Source organism: Neoarius graeffei, chromosome 10 (assembly GCF_027579695.1).
Source record: "Neoarius graeffei isolate fNeoGra1 chromosome 10, fNeoGra1.pri, whole genome shotgun sequence".
In the NCBI taxonomy this organism is placed as follows: Eukaryota; Metazoa; Chordata; class Actinopteri; order Siluriformes; family Ariidae; genus Neoarius; species Neoarius graeffei.
Window position 1 is genome coordinate 93,234,967 of NC_083578.1, and position 22,710 is coordinate 93,257,676.

General features: G+C 44.4%; 1 protein-coding gene across 2 annotated transcripts in view; it reads right to left on the minus strand.

Moving 5' to 3' along the window:
• The window catches only part of prkcz (protein kinase C, zeta), a 185,085-nt gene that overhangs the window by 121,675 nt on the left and 40,700 nt on the right, over positions 1-22,710 (minus strand). The window contains exon 1 of one of the 2 annotated variants that reach the window (XM_060932677.1): positions 1,881-1,925. The exons of the other annotated variant lie outside the window; for it this stretch is intronic. Within the exon in view, the coding sequence (XP_060788660.1) occupies positions 1,881-1,917 (37 nt within the window). The 5' untranslated portion in view covers positions 1,918-1,925. Of the gene's footprint in view, positions 1-1,880; positions 1,926-22,710 lie in introns of those variants that run through there. 2 annotated transcript variants of the gene reach the window in all.

A 22,710-nucleotide genomic window follows, 5' to 3' on the forward strand; every position in this document is an offset into this window, starting at 1 on the left:
TTGATGATGTCATAATTCCATCCATCTGCTATCTATCCCACTTATCTGTCAGGGTCATGGGGGAAGTTGGAGCCAATCCCAACTGACTCCGGGTGGGAGGCAGGGTTACACCCTGGGCAAGTCACCAGTCTATTACAGCTCTAATACAGAGATGAACAGCCATCACACACACACACACACACACACACACACACACATATCTGGGGGATTTAGAATTACCAGCTGACCGAATCCACATGTCTTTAGACTGTGGGAAGAAACCAGAGACCCGGAGGAAACCCATACACATACACAAGGACAGAACATGCAAACTCCACACAGAAAGACCACAAGGTTCGAACCCAGAACCTTCTCGCTGTGAGGTGATGGTGATAACTCACTGCACTACCCATCATGACATCCTTTATTTTTATCTACTTCATTTCAAACACACAGAGATCAGTGACTTTCTGTTCACCCTGTTCTTCTTCTCCTTCACACCACAGAAATTGTGTCCTCCTTTTGAATTACAGTTACCTGTGGATGTGTGAGTTTCCTAAACATGTTCCAATCCCACAACAGGTACAATGCTTTCCATCAAAATATCACAACAGATGCATTTCTACTCTACTGTCAATGAGGTTTGACAGTCAATGTCACAGCATCATCATCGTCATCACCATCATCACCACCACCACCACCATCAATATCATCGTCACCACCATTATCATCACCATCATCACCTTCATCATCACCATCATTACCATCTACATCACCACCACCATCATCATCACCATCATCACCACCATCAATATCATCGTCACCACCATTATCATCACCATCATCATCACCATCATCATTATCATCATCACCTTCATCATCACCATCATTACCATCTACATCACCACCACCATCATCATCACCATCATCACCACCATCATCATCATCTCATTATTGTCTTTATCATCACCATCATCATCATCATCACCACCACCATCATCATCATTATCATCATCACCTTCATCATCACCATCATTACCATCTACATCACCACCACCATCATCATCATCACCATCGTCATCACCATCATCATCTACATCACCACCACCATCATAATCATCTCATTATCGTCTTTATCATCATCATCATCATCATCATCTCATTATTATCTTTATCATCATCACCATCATCATCACCACCACCATCACCATCATCACCACCATCATTGTCACCACCACCATCGTCATCACCACCATCATAGTCATCACCTCATCATCATCATCACCACCACCACCATCATCGTCACCACCACCATCGTCATCACCACCATCATAGTCATCACCTCATCATCACCATCACCACCATCATCATCACCACCATCATCACAACTATCATCATCATCACCATTGTCATCATCATCATCACCATCTACGTCACCACCATCATCATTGTCATCATCATCATCACCACCATCACTACCATCATCACCACCATCATCGTCATCATCACCACCATCATCATCACCACCATCATCATCATCACCACCATCATCACAACTATCATCATCATCATCACCATCGTCATCATCATCATCACCATCTACGTCACCACCATCATCATTGTCATCATCATCATCACCACCATCACTACCATCATCACCACCATCATCGTCGTCATCACCTTCATCACCACCATCATCACCTTCCTCATCATCGTTATCATCACAATCATCACCACCATCATCATCATCATCATCATCGTTATCATCACAATCATCATCACCATCATCATCATCATCATCACCACCACCATCACTACCATCATCATCAGTTCTCCAAGGCACAGGAGTGCTCGTGTGTGTGTGTGTGTGTGTGTGTGTGTGTGTGTGTGTGTGTGTGTACCTTTCATACGCAGATAGAGCAGCAGTGTTAGCAGCATTCCCTCCTCCGTGTGTGTGTAAATCCCTGTTACTGTTTCCCTTCCATCATCCCAACTCCAGCCTCCGCTCACACACACCGAGTCGCTCACACACACTGGTTCATCCTGTTTCCTCGCACACACAGGCTCACGTTGTGTGTGTGTACCAGGCACTCTCTCGGTGCGCCGCCTCTTTTTGAGCGTGCACAGGTCACACCCATCAGCTATTTAAGGCATTTTCATTACAGCCACTGTGTCTCACTCTCTCTGTCCTCCCTGTTTCACTGTCTCTCTCCCTGTCTCATTCTCCCTGTCTCTCGCTCCCTCTGCATCTCACTCTCTCTCCATCTCTTTCTGTGTCCCTCGGTCTCGATCACCGGTCCATCTTTCTCTTTCATTTATCTCTCTGTTCATTTCTCTTTTTTAAGTCCACATATAGCTACATAACTGCACCCCTCGGAGTCCCCGTCCAGCGGTCTCTCCCTCTCTCCACTCCTTCTCTTTATCAGTTTATACACTGATGTGCACTGATCCCTCTTTCTCATGAGGGATAATACTGGAGTCATGGAGCTCCTCTGTGTGTTCTGTAGTAAATGTTATGATCCAGCAGGGGGCAGCACTCACCCACTGTTCTCTGCTGTAATGGCTGACCTGCTTCTGCTGAGCTAAAAATAGAAACCTGCACGCACACAGTAATACTGATGACATCATTTATAATTTCTCAAAATTAAAGCATATTCTGTTGTTCACACATTTATTTACAGGCAAATTTCACACAGCAGTGAGGGTTAAACATCTTACTCATGAACTGATAACACGCACACACACACACACAGTCATGATATTAATGAGAACTGAAATTAACATATATAATCTCTTTAATCCATTAATCCTGCTGAATTCCGAACAAAATCTCAGGAACAGACTCAGAGCAGAAATCAAGTGACGTGTACACACACACACACACACACACACACACACACAGTCACTAATTTAGCAGTCCCAGACTGTATGCTGTGACTGTTGAAAGCAGGATGTAAACACATGTAAAGTGTGTAAACACAGTCTGTTCTTAATGGGAGTGAATCCAGTAATGGTGATCAGTGTGTATGACCAGGGTACGAGGATAGTAAACTATAACCAACACACAGAAACAGCTGACACGGTCCCTGGATGGACACACGAACCCAATAAACCTGAACACTGTACCGCACCATGCCCTAAGAGGGGAATCACAACACCGGCCTCAGAATTTTATTCACACAAAACTCAGAAAAGAGACTTTAATAAATAAAACATGTACAATATTTAGCACATTTATGCACTGATTAGAAAACACAGGTTGATGTTTCTGTCAGTGCTAATGTGTTCCTGATGTGGGGCGTCTCCAAAACACTCACTCACAAAAACATACAAAGCACAAACTATCATGAAAACAGGGCTCTATAAAAGCACACAGTACTACAGTATACTAAGTTACAGTACACCCCACGACACTACAGTATAATACACTACAGTACAACACACTACACTACAGTACACTACTAGGGTTGCCACCTGTGTCTGACAAAAATCCTGGACATTTCGACCATCCAATCGACCTTTTTGCTTGTAAGCAACGGCGCCCTTCGCACGTCTAACCCAAGACAAAAATCGCCCTTCTACGCTGAAATTGTATTGCTCTAATTAGTAAAAATGACGCTTTTGCTAGTTATTTGTTTAGTTAATTGCTTTACATAATATAGCAGGTCTTCATTATTTTGGTTTATTTCCAACAGTTTTTGGTTGTGGACACCTGGGGGCAGTAGTGGGCACAGGTAAAAGGGGAATACATAATTAAGTTCTGTTTGTTTGCTTATGTGGAATAAAAATAAATAATCTAATTTTTCATTGTATCTAAGAATACCTGAATGTAACAATGTAAGGTGTAGTGTCAAACAGCTTACCTGATTGCTTAGAGTGTGGTGTGTGCTTTGCCTGTGCCTCTGCTGCTTGCTGCTCTTGGCTAAACAAATACATAGGAGGACATGTAACTGATATAACTGGGCACATACAGTACACACAGGAGTATGTACTACACCAGGGCTTTTCAAAGTGTGGGGCGCGCCTCCCCTAGGGGGCGCCAGAGTTCTTCGGGGGGGGCGCAACGTGAGGAAAAATAAACCAGAATAAGTTACTATTACGGACACTTAGCGAACTTCAGCTAGCCTTTACCAGAGACAAAATGGATCAATTTTTAGTACCTAAAGCTACAGTGAGTGAGGAGACAGAGTCTGGGCCAAGCAAAAAAAGAAGGAAGTATGACTACGATTATTTAAAGTTTGGATTTTCATGGACTGGATCTGAAGATGCTCCACTGCCACAGTGTGTTGTCTGCCAAGAGGTGCTAGCTAACGATGCTATGAGATGTTTAAAATGTGTAAAACAAGATGTTTTTTTTTTAAAGCACAGATGTTTTAAATGTGTAAAAAAGATGTTTTCAAAAAGCACAGATGTTTAAAATGTGTAAAAGAAAAAAATAAAAATGTGTACAACAACCATTTTTTTAAATAAGAATGGAACATTAAGTATAGCAACAACAAAAATTGTAAGGGGGGGGCGCTGTTATTTATTTGCTCTCTGCGGGGGGGCTGACTCTCCCACACTTTGAAAACCCCTGCACTACACTATTTCATTTAATTCACTAAAACCTTACCTAATCTTCCATTTATATTTGGTGTTTTTCTTTGCTGCTATGAGTCCTGGCTGATTTTCAATGAATGTCTTGAACTCAGTACAGGACAACTGAAAGTTTAGCCTGACTTGAAGCTCAGCCTTCACCATTGCAACAGAGAGTCTGTTTCTTTTATCAGTCCAAGCCGGTTCCAGGCTCGCACCAACTCCCTGCTGGGCCAGAGGAAAGAACTGCTTACGTCAGCGTGGGGGCGGAGTTGTTAAGACCAACAACAATAGCAAGACCGCAAAAGATCGCCATTTTTAAGCGCCGAGAAGCCGCAGCTGTACAAACGGGAAGTCATCCATTATTATTATTATTATTATTATTATTGCTGTTGTTGTTGTTGCTGCTGCTGCTTCTTCCGTGTTGTTTTTGCTTCGACATTCGCGCCAAGGTTTATGCAAACGTGGCGCCGTAACTGACGTATACAGCGACGTAATGACGTATTCAGCGATGTAATGACATGGCTCCGCTTAGCACGGCGAGCTACGGAAAAGCAAACTGGTTCTCAGCTGGCTCGCAAGTTGAAATACACATTTTGCCCATCATGTACAAAAAACCGGGACATTCAGTGTTCCGGATTTTTTTTTTTTTTTTCCGGGACAGACCATGAAAATCCGGGACAATCAGGAAAAACCGGGACAGGTGGCAACACTATACACTACAGTAAAGTACACCGCACCACAGCACAGTATACCACACTACAGTAAAGTGTACCACACTACAGTAAAGTATACCACACTACGGTATACCATGCCACACCACAGTATACTATGCCACAGTATAATACACTACAGTACACCACACTACAGTACAGTACACTACACTACAGTACACCACACTACAGTACAGTACACTACACTACAGTACACCACACTACAGTACAGTATACTACACTACAGTACACCACACTACACCACAGTATACCACCCTACAGTATACTACACGACACTATACCCGACCACACTACAGTATACTACAGTAAAGTGTGTCGCACCACAGCACAGTGTACCACACTACAGTGAAGTATATCACACTACAGTACAGTATACCACACTACAGTATACTACACTACAGTGCACCACACTACAGTGTACCACAATACACTACAGTATACTACAGTAAAGTATACCACACTACAGTATACTACACTGCAGTACACCACACTACAGTGTACCACAATACACTACAGTATACTGCAGTAAAGTGTACCACACCACGGTATACCGTGCTACACTACAGCATACTACACTACAGTATACCACGTCACAGTACACTACAGCATAGTATACCACACCATAGTATAGCATACTACTCTAAACTACATTATACCACATTACAGTACACCACGCTACACTATAGTACACCACGCCACAGTATAGCATACTACACTACACTACAGTACAATACACTACAGTATACCACACTACACTGCAGTATACCACACTACACTACAGTATACTACAGTGCAGTATACCACACCACGGCACACCACACTACGGCATGCCACACTATACTACAGTGTGCCACGGCATACTGTACTAAGCTACAGTGCACCACACTGCAGCATACTTCAGCACAGTATACCACGTTGCAGTATAGTATACTGCAGCGCAGGATTCCAAACTACACCACACCACACTACAGTATACCATGCTGCACTACAGCATACTATGTTGCAGTATAACACACTACATTGCAGTGTACTACACTACAGCATACCGCACTGCATTACAGTTCAGTATACCATGCTACACTACAGTATACCACACTACAGTAAACCACACTACAGTACACCACACTACAGTGTAGCATACTACACTAAACTACAGTATACACACTACTGTATACCACACTACACTACAGTACAGTATACCACACTACACGATGCCACACTACAGTATACCATGCTAGGGTTGGGGTTAGGAATACCCCACTGCACCTTAGTAGACTACATTACAGTACAGTATACTACACTAAACTACAGTTTACCACACTACAGTATACTACATTACAGCATTCCACACTACACTATACTGCAGCACACCACAGAATACTACACTACACTACAGTATACCACACCACAGTATATTACACTGCAGTATGCCACACTACAGTACAGCATACCACACTACGGTATACCAAACTACACTACAGTATACTACACTACAGAATACCCCACTGCACTACAGTCGACTACACTCCAGTACACCACACTATAGTACAGCATGCTACACTACAGTATACTACACCACAGTGCTCCACACAACACTACAGTATACCACACTACGGTATACCACACTACACTATACCACACTACATTACAGTATACCACACTACACTACAGTATTCCATGCTACACTACAGTATACCACACTACAGTATACAGTCAAACCTTGGGTCACGAACGTCCCTATTCACAAACAAATCAGGCTACGAACACCATTTCCGAACAAATTTTGCTTCGATTCGCGAACGATGCTTCGATGCACTAATGCACAAACTGGTGGGCTTCCGCACCACATGAGGCGTGCGGCAGCATCAGTTGTACTTAAGGTGGTGCGTTGTGAACATTGTTCATCATTGCGTTGTCTTGATATGATTTCTTTTTTGCTTTTTGCATTAAATTAACCCTCATTATGGCTCCCAAGAAAGTGAAAAGTGTTAGTGATAGTGCTCCTCCTCCATCCACGTGTGCCAGGAACTATCAACCACAAAGGTAAAGTGTACTTTTATTTTAGTATTACTGTATTTTTCTATAATTAAGGTTATCTTTAATTCCTTTCTGTATTTTTTCCACACAAACCCATAAAAAGTTACAAAAAAACGGTTTCTGGGGCCGGTGAACAGATTAATTGGAGTTACATTAATTTCAACGGTAAAAATTAATTCGGTTCGAGAACTTTTTGGTTTGCGAAAGGAGTCAAAGAACGAATTAAGATTGTAACCCAAGGTACCACTGTACTACACTACAGAATACCCCACTGCACTACAGTAGACTACACTACAGAATACCACACTACAGTACAGCATGCTACACTACAGTATACTACACCACAGTGCTCCATACAACACTACAGCATACCACACTACATTACAGTATACTACATGACAGAACACCCCAGTGCACTACAGTATTCCACACTACAGTATTCCACACTACACTATACCGCGCCACAGTGCAGTATACCCCACTACAGTATTCCACACTACACTATACCGCACCACACTACAGTATTGCATACTACAGTATACCACACTATAATATTCCACATTACACTACAGTATTCCACACTCCAGTATACCACACTACACCACAGTATACCACACTACACTACAGTATTCCACACTACACTACAGTATTCCACGCCACACTACAGTATTCCACACTTCACTACAGTATTCCACACTACACTACAGTATTCCACACTACAGTACTCAACACTGCAGTATACTACGCCACACTACAGTATACCACACTACAGTATTCCACACTACAGTATACGATATCACACTACAGTATACCACACTACACTATACCGCGCCACACTACAGTATACCCCACTGCACTACAGTACACTACACTCCAGTATACCACACTACAGTATCCCACACTGCACTACAGTATTCCACACTACAGTATACAACACTACACTACAGTATTCCACACTGCACTACACTATACCGCACCACACTACAGTACACCGCACTATACTACAGTATACCACACTACACTACAGTATTCCACACTACACTGCAGTATACCACACTACACTACAGTATTCCACACTACACTGCAGTATACCACACTACACTACAGTATTCCACACTACACTGCAGTATACCACACTACACTACAGTATTCCACACTACAGTATACAACACTACACTACAGTATTCCACACTGCACTACACTATACCGCACCACACTACAGTACACCGCACTATACTACAGTATACCACACTACACTACAGTATTCCACACTACACTACAGTATACCACACTACACTACAGTATTCCACACTACACTGCAGTATACCACACTACACTACAGTATTCCACACTACACTGCAGTATACCACACTACACTACAGTATTCCACACTACAGTACACTACAGTATACCACACTACAGTGTACCACACTACACTACAGTATTCCACACTACAGTATACCACACTACACTACACTATACCATGCCACACTACAGTATACCACACTACACTACAGTATACCACACTGCAGTACACCACACTACACTACAGTATACCACACTACAGTATTCCACACTACAATATTCCACACTACACTACACTATACCATGCCACACTACAGTATACCACACTACACTACAGTATACCACACTACAGTATTCCACACTACACTACAGTATACCACACTACAGTATACCACACTACACTACAGTATACCACACTACAGTATTCCACACTACACTACAGTATACCACACTACACTACAGTATTCCACACTACAGTACACTACAGTATACCACACTACAGTGTACCACACTACACTACAGTATTCCACACTACAATATTCCACACTACACTATACCATGCCACACTACAGTATACCACACTACACTACAGTATACCACACTGCAGTACACCACACTACACTACAGTATACCACACTACAGTATTCCACACTACAATATTCCACACTACACTACACTATACCATGCCACACTACAGTATTCCACACTACACTACAATATACCACACTACACTACAGTATACCACACTACAGTATACCACACTACACTACAGTATTCCACACTACAGTATTCCACACTACAGTATACCACACTACACTACAGTATACCACACTACAGTATTCCACACTACACCACAATATACCACACTACACTATAGTATACCACACTGCAGTATACCACACCACACTACAGTATACCACACTACAGTATTCCACACCACAATATTCCACACTACACTACACTATACCACACCACACTACAATATACCACACTACACTACAGTATTCCACACTACAGTATTCCACACTACACTACAGTATACCACACTACAGTATTCCACACTACACTACAATATACCACACTACACTACAGTATACCACACTACAGTATACCACACTACACTACAGTATACCACACCACACTACAGTATACCACACTACAGTATTCCACACCACAATATTCCACACTACACTACACTATACCACACCACATTACAATATACCACACTACACTACAGTATTCCACACTACAGTATTCCACACTACACTACAGTATACCACACTACAGTATTCCACACTACACTACAATATACCACACTACACTACAGTATACCACACTACAGTATACCACACTACACTACAGTATTCCACACTAAACTACACTATACCACGCCACACTACAGTATACCACACTACACTACAGTATACCACACTACAGTATACCACACCACACTACACTATACCACACTGCAGTATACCACACTACACTACAGTATACCACGCCACACTACACTAGACCACACTATAGCATTCCACACTACAGTATTCCACACTACAGTATGCCACGCCACACTACAGTATACCACACTACACTACAGTATTCCACACTACACTATACCGCGCCACACTACAGTACACCACACTACAGTATTCCACACAACAGTATTCCACACTACACTATACCGCGCCACACTACAGTACACCACACTACAGTATTCCACACTACAGTATACCACACTACACTACAGTATACCACACTACACTACAGTATTCCACACTACACTATACCGCGCCACACTACAGTACACCACACTACAGTATTCCACACAACAGTATACCACACTACACGACAGTATACCACGCCACACTACAGTATTCCACACTACACTATACCACGCCACACTACAGTATACCACACTACACTACAGTATTCCACACTACACTATACCACGCCACACTACAGTATACCATGCCACACTACAGTATACCACACTACAGTATACCACACTACACTACAGTATTCCACACTACACTATACCACGCCACACTACAGTATACCATGCCACACTACAGTATACCACACTACAGTATACCACACTACACTACAGTATACCACACTACAGTATACCACGCCACACTACAGTATTCCACACTACACTATACCACGCCACACTACAGTATACCACACTACACTACAGTATTCCACACTACACTATACCACGCCACACTACAGTATACCATGCCACACTACAGTATACCACACTACAGTATACCACACTACACTACAGTATTCCACACTACACTATACCGCGCCACAATACAGTACACCACACTACAGTATACCACACTCCAGCATTCCACACTATAGTACACCACACTACACTACACCACACCACAGTATACCACACTACAGCATTCCACACTACAGTATACCACACAACACTACACCACACACCACAGTATACCACACTACAGCATTCCACACTATAGTATACCACACTACACTACACCACACCACAGTATACCACACTACACTACAGTATACCACGTTACACTACAGTACACCACACTACAGTATTCCACACTACAGTATACCACACTACAGTATTCCACAGTGCACTACAGTATTCCACACTACACTATACCGTGCCACACTACAGTATACCACACAACAGTATTCCACACTACACTACAGTATACCACGCCACACTACAGTATTCCACACTACGCTATACCACGCCACACTACAGTATTCCACGCCACACTACAGTATACCCCACTGCACTACAGTAGAGTACACTCCAGTATACCACACTACAGTATTCCACACTACACTTCACCACGTCACACTACAGAATACCCCACTGCACTACAGTAGGCTACACTACAGCATAGCATACTACACTACAGAATACTGCACAACACTACAGTATAGATAGTTTTCACTGATGTCACGGCATTCCGGGGAACGCCCCCCAGCCGCCATCTTGCAGGGCAAACAAAACGGACCATCGCCACTACCGGCTACGTTATCTCGGACGAATTTATTAAGTTATATAGTCAGTTTTCTAAAATAAAGATCAATGTCGGCAAAATCAAGCAAACGGAAGTATATGGATACATTGGACGACATCTCACGACAACGGTATGCAGCCAAACTGGCCCTGATTGGGGGAATTGACCCCTACAAAGTGGACAAAGATGCATTTTCCAGTGACTATGCAGGGCTGCCATCCATATCGTACCCTGATATTGTGAACTATTTCGTGAATACTAAAAGCGCCTACACACTTGACAACCTCAAAGCATACAAGTCGCTGGAGTCATACAATTATTTTGTCTGTGGCTGGGTCCGTGAAGTCCACCAAAAACAAGTGAGAGCCATGTCCTAATTACAGCCAAGGTATGTACACATTGGAGTTTTAGAGCTCTCAACACTGCATATAAATATGTGTGTGTATAATATCGAGTTGATTTAAGACAAATTTTACATCCATTAGTGGTATTACAGTACCATGTCAGTATAAACTTTGTAATATAATTAACTGGTATGTAGGCTTGTTACACAATTGATTGTTTATTTAAACAACTTACCACTTATAAAATGATCGGAGCAGACTTTGCTGTGTTTGGAAGGCTGATAATCCTTGCGGTTGATTCTTGCAAGCCATAGATTTCTCCTTTGTATGCTGAATTTCTTTGTTTGCTCGCCTTCGTGCTCCCATACAGTGGGAATTGCATAAAAGCTCCGCTTGACGTCATCATCTGACCTATTACGACAGCCATGAATACAACAGGTGTGCACCATTGCTAGCTTTAAATAGTAATAATGTAATTATGAATTTAAATAATATATAAATAAATGTAACTCGCGCGTTACAATGTGTGCTCAGTGACCCGTACGGTAAGCTTGCCCTACAAGATGGCCGTCACCAGGGAATCCCTGACTCTGTGACGTCATGTGAAAACTATCTATACTACACTACAGTACTCCACACCACACTACAGTATACTGCACTTCAGCATACCACACTACAGTGCAGTATACTACACCACAGTACATTACAGCACACGACACTACAGCATACTACACCACAGTACTCCACACAACACCACAGCACACCACACTACAGTATACTACACAACAGCATACTTCACCACAGTATACTACACTACAGCATACCGCACTACAGTACAGTACAGTACAGCATACTTCACCACAGTATACCACACTACACTATTCTGCACTACACCACAGCATACTACAAAGCACAACAGTATACTGCACCACAGTACACCACACTACACTACACTATACTACACTATAGTATTCCGCACTACAGCATACTACAAAGCACAACAGTATACTGCACCACAGTACACCACACTACACTACACTATACTACACTATAGTATTCCGCACTACAGCATACTACAAAGCACAACAGTATACTGCACCACAGTACACCACACTACACTACACTATACTACACTATAGTATTCCACACTACAGCATACTACAAAGCACAACAGTATACTGCACTACAGTACACCACACGACAATACAGTGTACTTCACTACACTAAACTACATAAAGTAGACTACCATATACTTCACTACATATTTCCTGAATAAAGTGTGTGTGTGTGTGTGTGTGTGTGTGTGTCTTTATGTTTACAGACGACTGAAACAGACAGTAAACACTTCAGTTGTCTACCTTCAGGAGATTAGTTCCAGCTAAACTCCCTCCTGGTTTCTGCCATCATCTTATCTGCATCTTCTCAGCAGCGTGATGGAGTAACACTCAGGAGCCGTCCAAGAATTTCCCAAATACAACATTGTACCACAGTGGTGTGAGAATCAGTGCGGGACCTGCTTTACTTTTGACCTTTGGCCTTTCCTGGATAGTAGAAAGCTATAATATCACAGAGACATGGTGTTTAACTTCACATACACAGATGTAACACTTTATGATGTTTACTGTCTTGTGATCTCAAAGTCACTACTGGATAAACAAGGAGAGACTGTTACAGATTTCTGGTTCCTAATGGGTGTTAATATGGTCTGTGATGGGAGCTTAATGGAGTTAATGGTTCCTAATGGTCTCTAATGGTTGACCTGATTGTATTTCTTTGGGTTATGGCTCTGCTGGAAGCTCTACACCTTCTGTTCTGAAGATTCAGGCACAAACACACGACACTTCTATAATACACATCAGTACAGTGTAGAACTGTGATTTGAGACAGTCCGTGTGATCACCCTCAGACTGGACACTGATCAGATTATTCTGCATGATATTAATATAATAATCCCAGCGAGAGATCAGAGTTTATAGAGATTTATTACATAACAGCAGAGAAAGAAGTGGAACTGAAACACGCACAGAAACTTCTCAAACCTGAACACAGCAACATAAACACACAACATGAACACAACAACAACCTGAACACACAACATGAACACAACAACCTGAACACAACAACAACATGAACACAACAACAACCTGAACACACAACATGAACACAACAACCTGAACACACAACCTGAACACAACAACAACATGAACACAACAACCTGAACACACAACAACATGAACACAACAACCTGAACACACAACAACATGAACACAACAACCTGAACACACAACATGAACACAACAACAACATGAACATAACAACCTGAACACAACAGCATCAACACACAATAAAAACAACCTGAACACAACACCGTGAACACAACAACAATATAAACACACAACATGAACACACAGCAATGCAAACACAGCAGCATGAACACATGACAACGTTAACATAGCGCAACATGAACACAACTTAGTGAAGTCTGATCTCAGAAACGCACCATATTGGTAACAGATTCATGCTCAAACTAATTATTAACACATTATTTGTCATAGAAGCACTGGGGGAAGCCATGGCCTAACGATTAGGGAAGCAGCTTTGGGACCAAAAGGTCACTGGTTCTATTCCCTGGACCAGCAGGAATGGCTGAAGTGCCCTTGACCAAGGCACCTAACCCCATGCTGCTCTGGGGACGTTGTACATCGCTCTGGATAAGCGCATCTGCTAAATACCTGTAATGTAACGATTCTGTAAAACTCATCAATCTATAAGCCCCGCCCTATTTTCTTGCTCCTCCACTTACTGGTTAGTAACTGCTGCTATCTGATATCATCTCTTCTTTTAGCACTATAATCTAAAGATATAACGCGATACAGTTCTACAGATATAATCTAAAGTTTTCAGCACTTCAACAGTGTGACAGAGAAGTGGGCGGAGTCATTTCCAAAAATTTTAAAACTATTAGCATCAGACTGGTGTGTGTGTTTTATATCAGTATTTCAGTAATTGTCCATTTCTGTTAGTCATGAACCTAAGCATGATTCCGCACGTGATCACATCCACACGTCCACTCTCCACACATCCACATATCCACTCTCCATACGTCCACTCTCCACACGTCCACTCTCCACACATCCACTCTCCACACGTCCACTCTCCACACATCCACATATCCACTCTCCATACGTCCACTCTCCACACATCCACATATCCACTCTCCATACGTCCACTCTCCACACATCCACATATCCACTCTCCATACGTCCACTCTCCACACATCCACATATCCACTCTCCATACGTCCACTCTCCACACGTCCACTCTCCACACATCCACTCTCCACACGTCCACTCTCCACACATCCACATATCCACTCTCCATACGTCCACTCTCCACACATCCACATATCCACTCTCCACACGTCCACTCTCCACACGTCCACGTATCCACTCTCCACACGTCCACTCTCCACACATCCACATATCCACTCTCCACACGTCCACTCTCCACACGTCCACTCTCCACACATCCACATATCCACTCTCCATACGTCCACTCTCCACACATCCACATATCCACTCTCCACACGTCCACTCTCCACACGTCCACGTATCCACTCTCCACACGTCCACTCTCCACACATCCACATATCCACTCTCCACACGTCCACTCTCCACACGTCCACTCTCCACACATCCACATATCCACTCTCCATACGTCCACTCTCCACACATCCACATATCCACTCTCCACACGTCCACTCTCCACACGTCCACGTATCCACTCTCCACACGTCCACTCTCCACACATCCACATATCCACTCTCCACACGTCCACTCTCCACACGTCCACTCTCCACACATCCACATATCCACTCTCCATACGTCCACTCTCCACACATCCACATATCCACTCTCCACACGTCCACTCTCCACACGTCCACGTATCCACTCTCCACACGTCCACTCTCCACACATCCACATATCCACTCTCCACACGTCCACTCTCCACACGTCCACTCTCCACACATCCACATATCCACTCTCCACACGTCCACTCTCCACACGTCCACGTATCCACTCTCCACACGTCCACTCTCCACACATCCACATATCCACTCTCCACACGTCCACTCTCCACACGTCCACTCTCCACACATCCACATATCCACTCTCCATACGTCCACTCTCCACACATCCACATATCCACTCTCCACACGTCCACTCTCCACACGTCCACGTATCCACTCTCCACACGTCCACTCTCCACACATCCACATATCCACTCTCCACACGTCCACTCTCCACACGTCCACTCTCCACACATCCACATATCCACTCTCCATACGTCCACTCTCCACACATCCACATATCCACTCTCCACACGTCCACTCTCCACACGTCCACGTATCCACTCTCCACACGTCCACTCTCCACACATCCACATATCCACTCTCCACACGTCCACTCTCCACACGTCCACTCTCCACACATCCACATATCCACTCTCCACACGTCCACTCTCCACACGTCCACGTATCCACTCTCCACACGTCCACTCTCCACACATCCACATATCCACTCTCCACACGTCCACTCTCCACACGTCCACTCTCCACACATCCACATATCCACTCTCCATACGTCCACTCTCCACACATCCACATATCCACTCTCCACACGTCCACTCTCCACACGTCCACGTATCCACTCTCCACACGTCCACTCTCCACACATCCACATATCCACTCTCCACACGTCCACTCTCCACACGTCCATGTATCCACTCTCCACACGTCCACTCTCAACACATCCACATATCCACTCTCCACACGTCCACTCTCCACACGTCCACGTATCCACTCTCCACACGTCCACTCTCCATACGTCCATGTATCCACTCTCCACATGTCCACTCTCCACACGTCCACGTATCCACTCTCCACACATCCACTCTCCACACGTCCACATATCCACTCTCCACACATCCACGTATCCACTCTCCACACGTCCACTCTCCACACGTCCACGTATCCACTCTCCACACGTCCACTCTCCACACATCCACGTATCCACTCTCCACACGTCCACTCTCCACACGTCCACGTATCCACTCTCCACACGTCCACTCTCCACACATCCACGTATCCACTCTCCACACGTCCACTCTCCACACATCCACATATCCACTCTCCACACGTCCACTCTCCACACGTCCATGTATCCACTCTCCACACGTCCACTCTCCACACATCCACATATCCACTCTCCACACGTCCACTCTCCACACGTCCACGTATCCACTCTCCACACGTCCACTCTCCATACGTCCATGTATCCACTCTCCACATGTCCACTCTCCACACGTCCACGTATCCACTCTCCACACATCCACTCTCCACACGTCCACATATCCACTCTCCACACATCCACGTATCCACTCTCCACACGTCCACTCTCCACACGTCCACGTATCCACTCTCCACACGTCCACTCTCCACACATCCACGTATCCACTCTCCACACGTCCACTCTCCACACGTCCACGTATCCACTCTCCACACGTCCACTCTCCACACATCCACGTATCAACTCTCCACACGTCCACATATCAACTCTCCACACGTCCACTCTCCACACGTCCACGTATCAACTCTCCACACGTCCACATATCAACTCTCCACACGTCCACTCTCCACACGTCCACATATCCACTCTCCACACGTCCACGTATCCACTCTCCACACGTCCACGTATCCACTCTCCACACGTCCACGTATCAACTCTCCACACGTCAACTCTCCACACGTCCACGTATCCACTCTCCACACATCCATTCTCCACACGTCCACTTTCCACACGTCCACGTATCAACTCTCCACATGTCCACGTATCCACTCTCCACACGTCCACGTATCCACTCTCCACACGTCCACGTATCAACTCTCCACACGTCAACTCTCCACACGTCCACGTATCCACTCTCCACACATCCACTCTCCACACGTCCACTTTCCACACGTCCACGTATCAACTCTCCACACGTCCACGTATCCACTCTCCACACGTCCACGTATCCACTCTCCACACGTCCACTCTCCACACGTCCACGTATCCACTCTCCACACGTCCACGTATCCACTCTCCACACGTCCACGTATCCACTCTCCACACGTCCACGTATCAACTCTCCACACGTCAACTCTCCACACGTCCACTCTCCACACGTCCAGTTTCCACACGTCCACGTATCCACTCTCCACACATCCACTCTCCACACGTCCACTTTCCACACGTCCACGTATCCACTCTCCACACGTCCACGTATCCACTCTCCACACGTCCACTCTCCACACGTCCACGTATCAACTCTCCACACGTCCACTCTCCACACATCCACTCTCCACACGTCCACGTATCCACTCTCCACATGGCCACTCTCCACACGTCCACGTATCCACTCTCCACACGTCCACTCTCCACACGTCCACGTATCAACTCTCCACACGTCAACTCTCCACACATCCACTCGCCACACGTCCACGTATCCACTCTCCACATGGCCACTCTCCACACGGCCACGTATCAACTCTCCACATGTCCTGCGACATTTGATTGCCTGTGTCCACATTAGACTTCATCGTGTTCATATTACAGGAAGGACAAGGTGGCCGACTCAGACAGAAAAACCAGCGGTTACTATGGAAACACAATAGTCACTGTTCTGCCCTATAAATAAACACTTACAGAAAGAGAATCAGACACTGCGGCTATTTTCAGCTCTGTGATAGGATTTGTTTTATTACAGGGAAGGTAGAGGTCAAATCCCAAACTTGTGAGTGGTGCAGTTGTGTAAGATTTAAACCCATCATCAGGAGGTGGTGAGTTTGAATCCCAACACAGAAGTGTCTGAGAGTGTAGCTGTGCTGTGTGGGAGGGACTTCCTTCCTCACCTGTCATTTACACTGCTCACAGCACTTTACACTGCTGCGTTGCACATCTTTCAACATCTGACCACATGACCCAGAGAACCCTCAGGCTATGACTTCACTTCCTGTGTTTCAAGGAATGGTGCCAGTCTGAAACATCCCATCATGGCACTGCCAGTGTCACCATGGGAGATGAGATCACCACCAGAACGCCATGGCAACAATGACTTATTCTGAAGAGCCAGAGAGAACTGCCTGTGTGTGTGTGTGAGTGATATGTGATGTGTATGATGTGTGTGTACAGTGTGTGTGTACAGTGTGTGTGTGTGTGTGTGTGTGTGTGTGTGTGTGTGTTGGAGGTTGGTAAAAAGTTCTACCTGGTATTGTGAATTAAACAGAGGGTCAGGAGTGAGATCAGTCTGATAAACACCATCGTCATCACCACCACCACAGCTGGCTCTCCAGGCCAAAGCTGAGATTGTTCGCATTAGCATTAATATTAGCATTAGCATCCTCTGTCTCTCCGGCTGTGTGATAAATCTCAGAGCAGCTCAATAATGAAATCAGTGAATCTTCTCACTAATGTGTTTCCCAATAATGCAGTGACAATCTGAGTGACAATATACACACACACACACACACACATATATACACATTATATATTATATACATACATATATACACACACATATACACACACACATTGTGCATATATATATATACACACAGTGTTTCCCACAGACCAGGTAGCAATGTGTGGTGCTCCACTGTGCCGATGAGGGAATCGTGCGCGGTGGTGCCGTGGCGGTCGGTGGAGTCGGTCATTGGGGTGTATAATGCAAAGTGTTTACAGCAGGCGGTGTTCAAACACACAGTATTTTTCTTCAGAGTCACCTGCTGGGACTATTTGAAAGCTACAAGAAGCATTTGAGATTATTCAGTTCAATTTAAATTCTTTTAAGTTCTTTAAGAGAAGACAGCTAAAACAATTTTTCCCAGAACCCTGCCTGGTTTCATTCCTCGACCCAACTTTACATTACAGGGCAGGCCATTAGTTTGCTGGGCTTGATGTTGGTGGAAAACCTGTCTTTTAAATTTATGAAAATTACTCACCAAAATTGAAGTTAAAGTTTAGTTTTTTGCCTTTTTGGTGGCAATCTTTCAATCATTCTTTAGTTGACATTCAAGGAATAAATTGCAAAAAACAAGCTGGAGGTTTTTATTTTAAATATTGAACTCAACACTTACCTCAACCAATACTAAAATGAAATAAATAGTATAATGTAATAACAAAATAATAATAAAATAAAATATCATAATTAGATGTAAGAAACCACTTAAGGTAACACCAAGGCAACTAACAATAATGAAAAAGCATTACCCTAATTGGTGCAAAGCCTGCATGCCCTATCAGAACATTTAATTCTGTGTGGCTTCCTGAAAAAAACTCCAGTGCCCTATGCGAGCAGTATGCATGGAGAGGAGGAGGAGTGGGCGAATCAGCTGCCAGTGTGTGTGCGTATCAGTGACGCAGTGAAGGTTTATCTACTTTGCCAATAAAGCTAATAAAGATGTTTCTTAAAATATTCAGATTTTATGCTTCAGATAACATCAACTAGGCATCCCCGCGAGTATAACAACATTTTATTTAGGCTAGTGGGAAATCCTTATTTATCGTGAATGTCAAGCCATTATTAATAACTTGCATGAATGCTGAAGCGGGATAAACGGGATAATGCAATAAGGCCGGTTCCTCGCATCAAGCTGCTACTGTCTGCGTCAAAATCGGTTTATAGCCTGACTCAGGGATGTCCGTTTCCTGTAAGCCAAGAAGGCTATGATAAAGCTCATCACGAGCACGACGTAGGCTACCTTTTAAAATAAGGGGTCGGAAGGCGAATCGGGAAGGCTGCGTTATTTTTAATTAGCCTAACAGGCCTACTTGCAGTCCGGGTATATGCGCACTGGCAGGCCTGTGGACACGCCTCTCTGTCTCTCTGTCTCTCTCTCTCTCTCTCTCTCTCTGTCTCTGTGTGTGTGTCTGCGCGCGCACATGAACGAGAAGAAAGAGCACTAAGAATGAACGGAACGATACGCAACGGAATTTTTTTTCTTCCAAAATCGCGAGTCTGATTGTGTGGTGATAGGAATCCATTGTGTGGCGCTGCGCAACACAATGGTCTATGTATGGGAAACCCTGATATACGTGTGTGTGTGTGTATATATATATATATATACATACATACACACACACACACACACAAAACCCCAATTCCAAAAAAGTTGGGACAAAGTACAAATTGTAAATAAAAACGGAATGCAATGACGTGAAAGTTTTAAAATCTCATCTCATCTCATTATCTGTAGCCGCTTTATCCTGTTCTACAGGGTCGCAGGCGAGCTGGATCCTATCCCAGCTGACTACGGGTGAAAGGCGGGGTTCACCCTGGACAAGTCGCCAGGTCATCACAGGGCTGACACATAGACACAGACAACCATTCACACTCACATTCACACCTACGCTCAATTTAGAGTCACCAGTTAACCTAACCTGCATGTCTTTGGACTGTGGGGGAAACCGGAGCACCTGGAGGAAACCCACGCGGACACGGGGAGAACATGCAAACTCCACACAGAAAGGCCCTCGCCGGCCACGGGGCTCGAACCCAGACCTTCTTGCTGTGAGGCGACAGCGCTAACCACTACACCACCGTGCTGCCCCGGAAGTTTCAAAATTCCATATTTTATTCAGAATAGAACATAGATGACATATCAAATGTTTAAACTGAGAAAATGTATCATTTAAAGAGAAAAATTAGGTGATTTTAAATTTCATGACAACAACACATCTCAAAAAAGTTGGGACAAGGCCATGTTTCCCACTGTGAGACATCCCCTTTTCTCTTTACAACAGTCTGTAAACGTCTGGGGACTGAGGAGACAAGTTGCTCAAGTTTAGGGAGAGGAATGTTAACCCATTCTTGTCTAATGTAGGATTCTAGTTGCGCAACTGTCTTAGGTCTTTTTTGTCGTATCTTCCGTTTTATGATGCGCCAAATGTTTTCTATGGGTGAAAGATCTGGACTGCAGGCTGGCCAGTTCAGTACCCGGACCCTTCTTCTATGCAGCCATGATGCTGTAATTGATGCAGTATGTGGTTTGGCATTGTCATGTTGGAAAATGCAAGGTCTTCCCTGAAAGAGACGTCGTCTGGATGGGAGCATATGTTGCTCTAGAACCTGGATATACCTTTCAGCATTGATGGTGTCTTTCCAGATGTGTAAGCTGCCCATGCCACACGCACTAATGCAACCCCATACCATCAGAGATGCAGGCTTCTGAACTGAGCGCTGATAACAACTCGGGTCGTCCTTCTCCTCTTTAGTCCGAATGACACGGCGTCCCTGATTTCCATAAAGAACTTCAAATTTTGATTCGTCTGACCACAGAACAGTTTTCCACTTTGCCACAGTCCATTTTAAATGAGCCTTGGCCCAGAGAAGACGTCTGCGCTTCTGGATCGTGTTTAGATACGGCTTCTTCTTTGAACTATAGAGTTTTAGCTGGCAGCGGCGGATGGCACGGTGAATTGTGTTCACAGATAATGTTCTCTGGAAATATTCCTGAGCCCATTTTGTGATTTCCAATACAGAAGCATGCCTGTATGTGATGCAGTGCCGTCTAAGGGCCCGAAGATCACGGGCACCCAGTATGGTTTTCCGGCCTTGACCCTTACGCACAGAGATTCTTCCAGAGTCTCTGAATCTTTTGATGATATTATGCACTGTAGATGA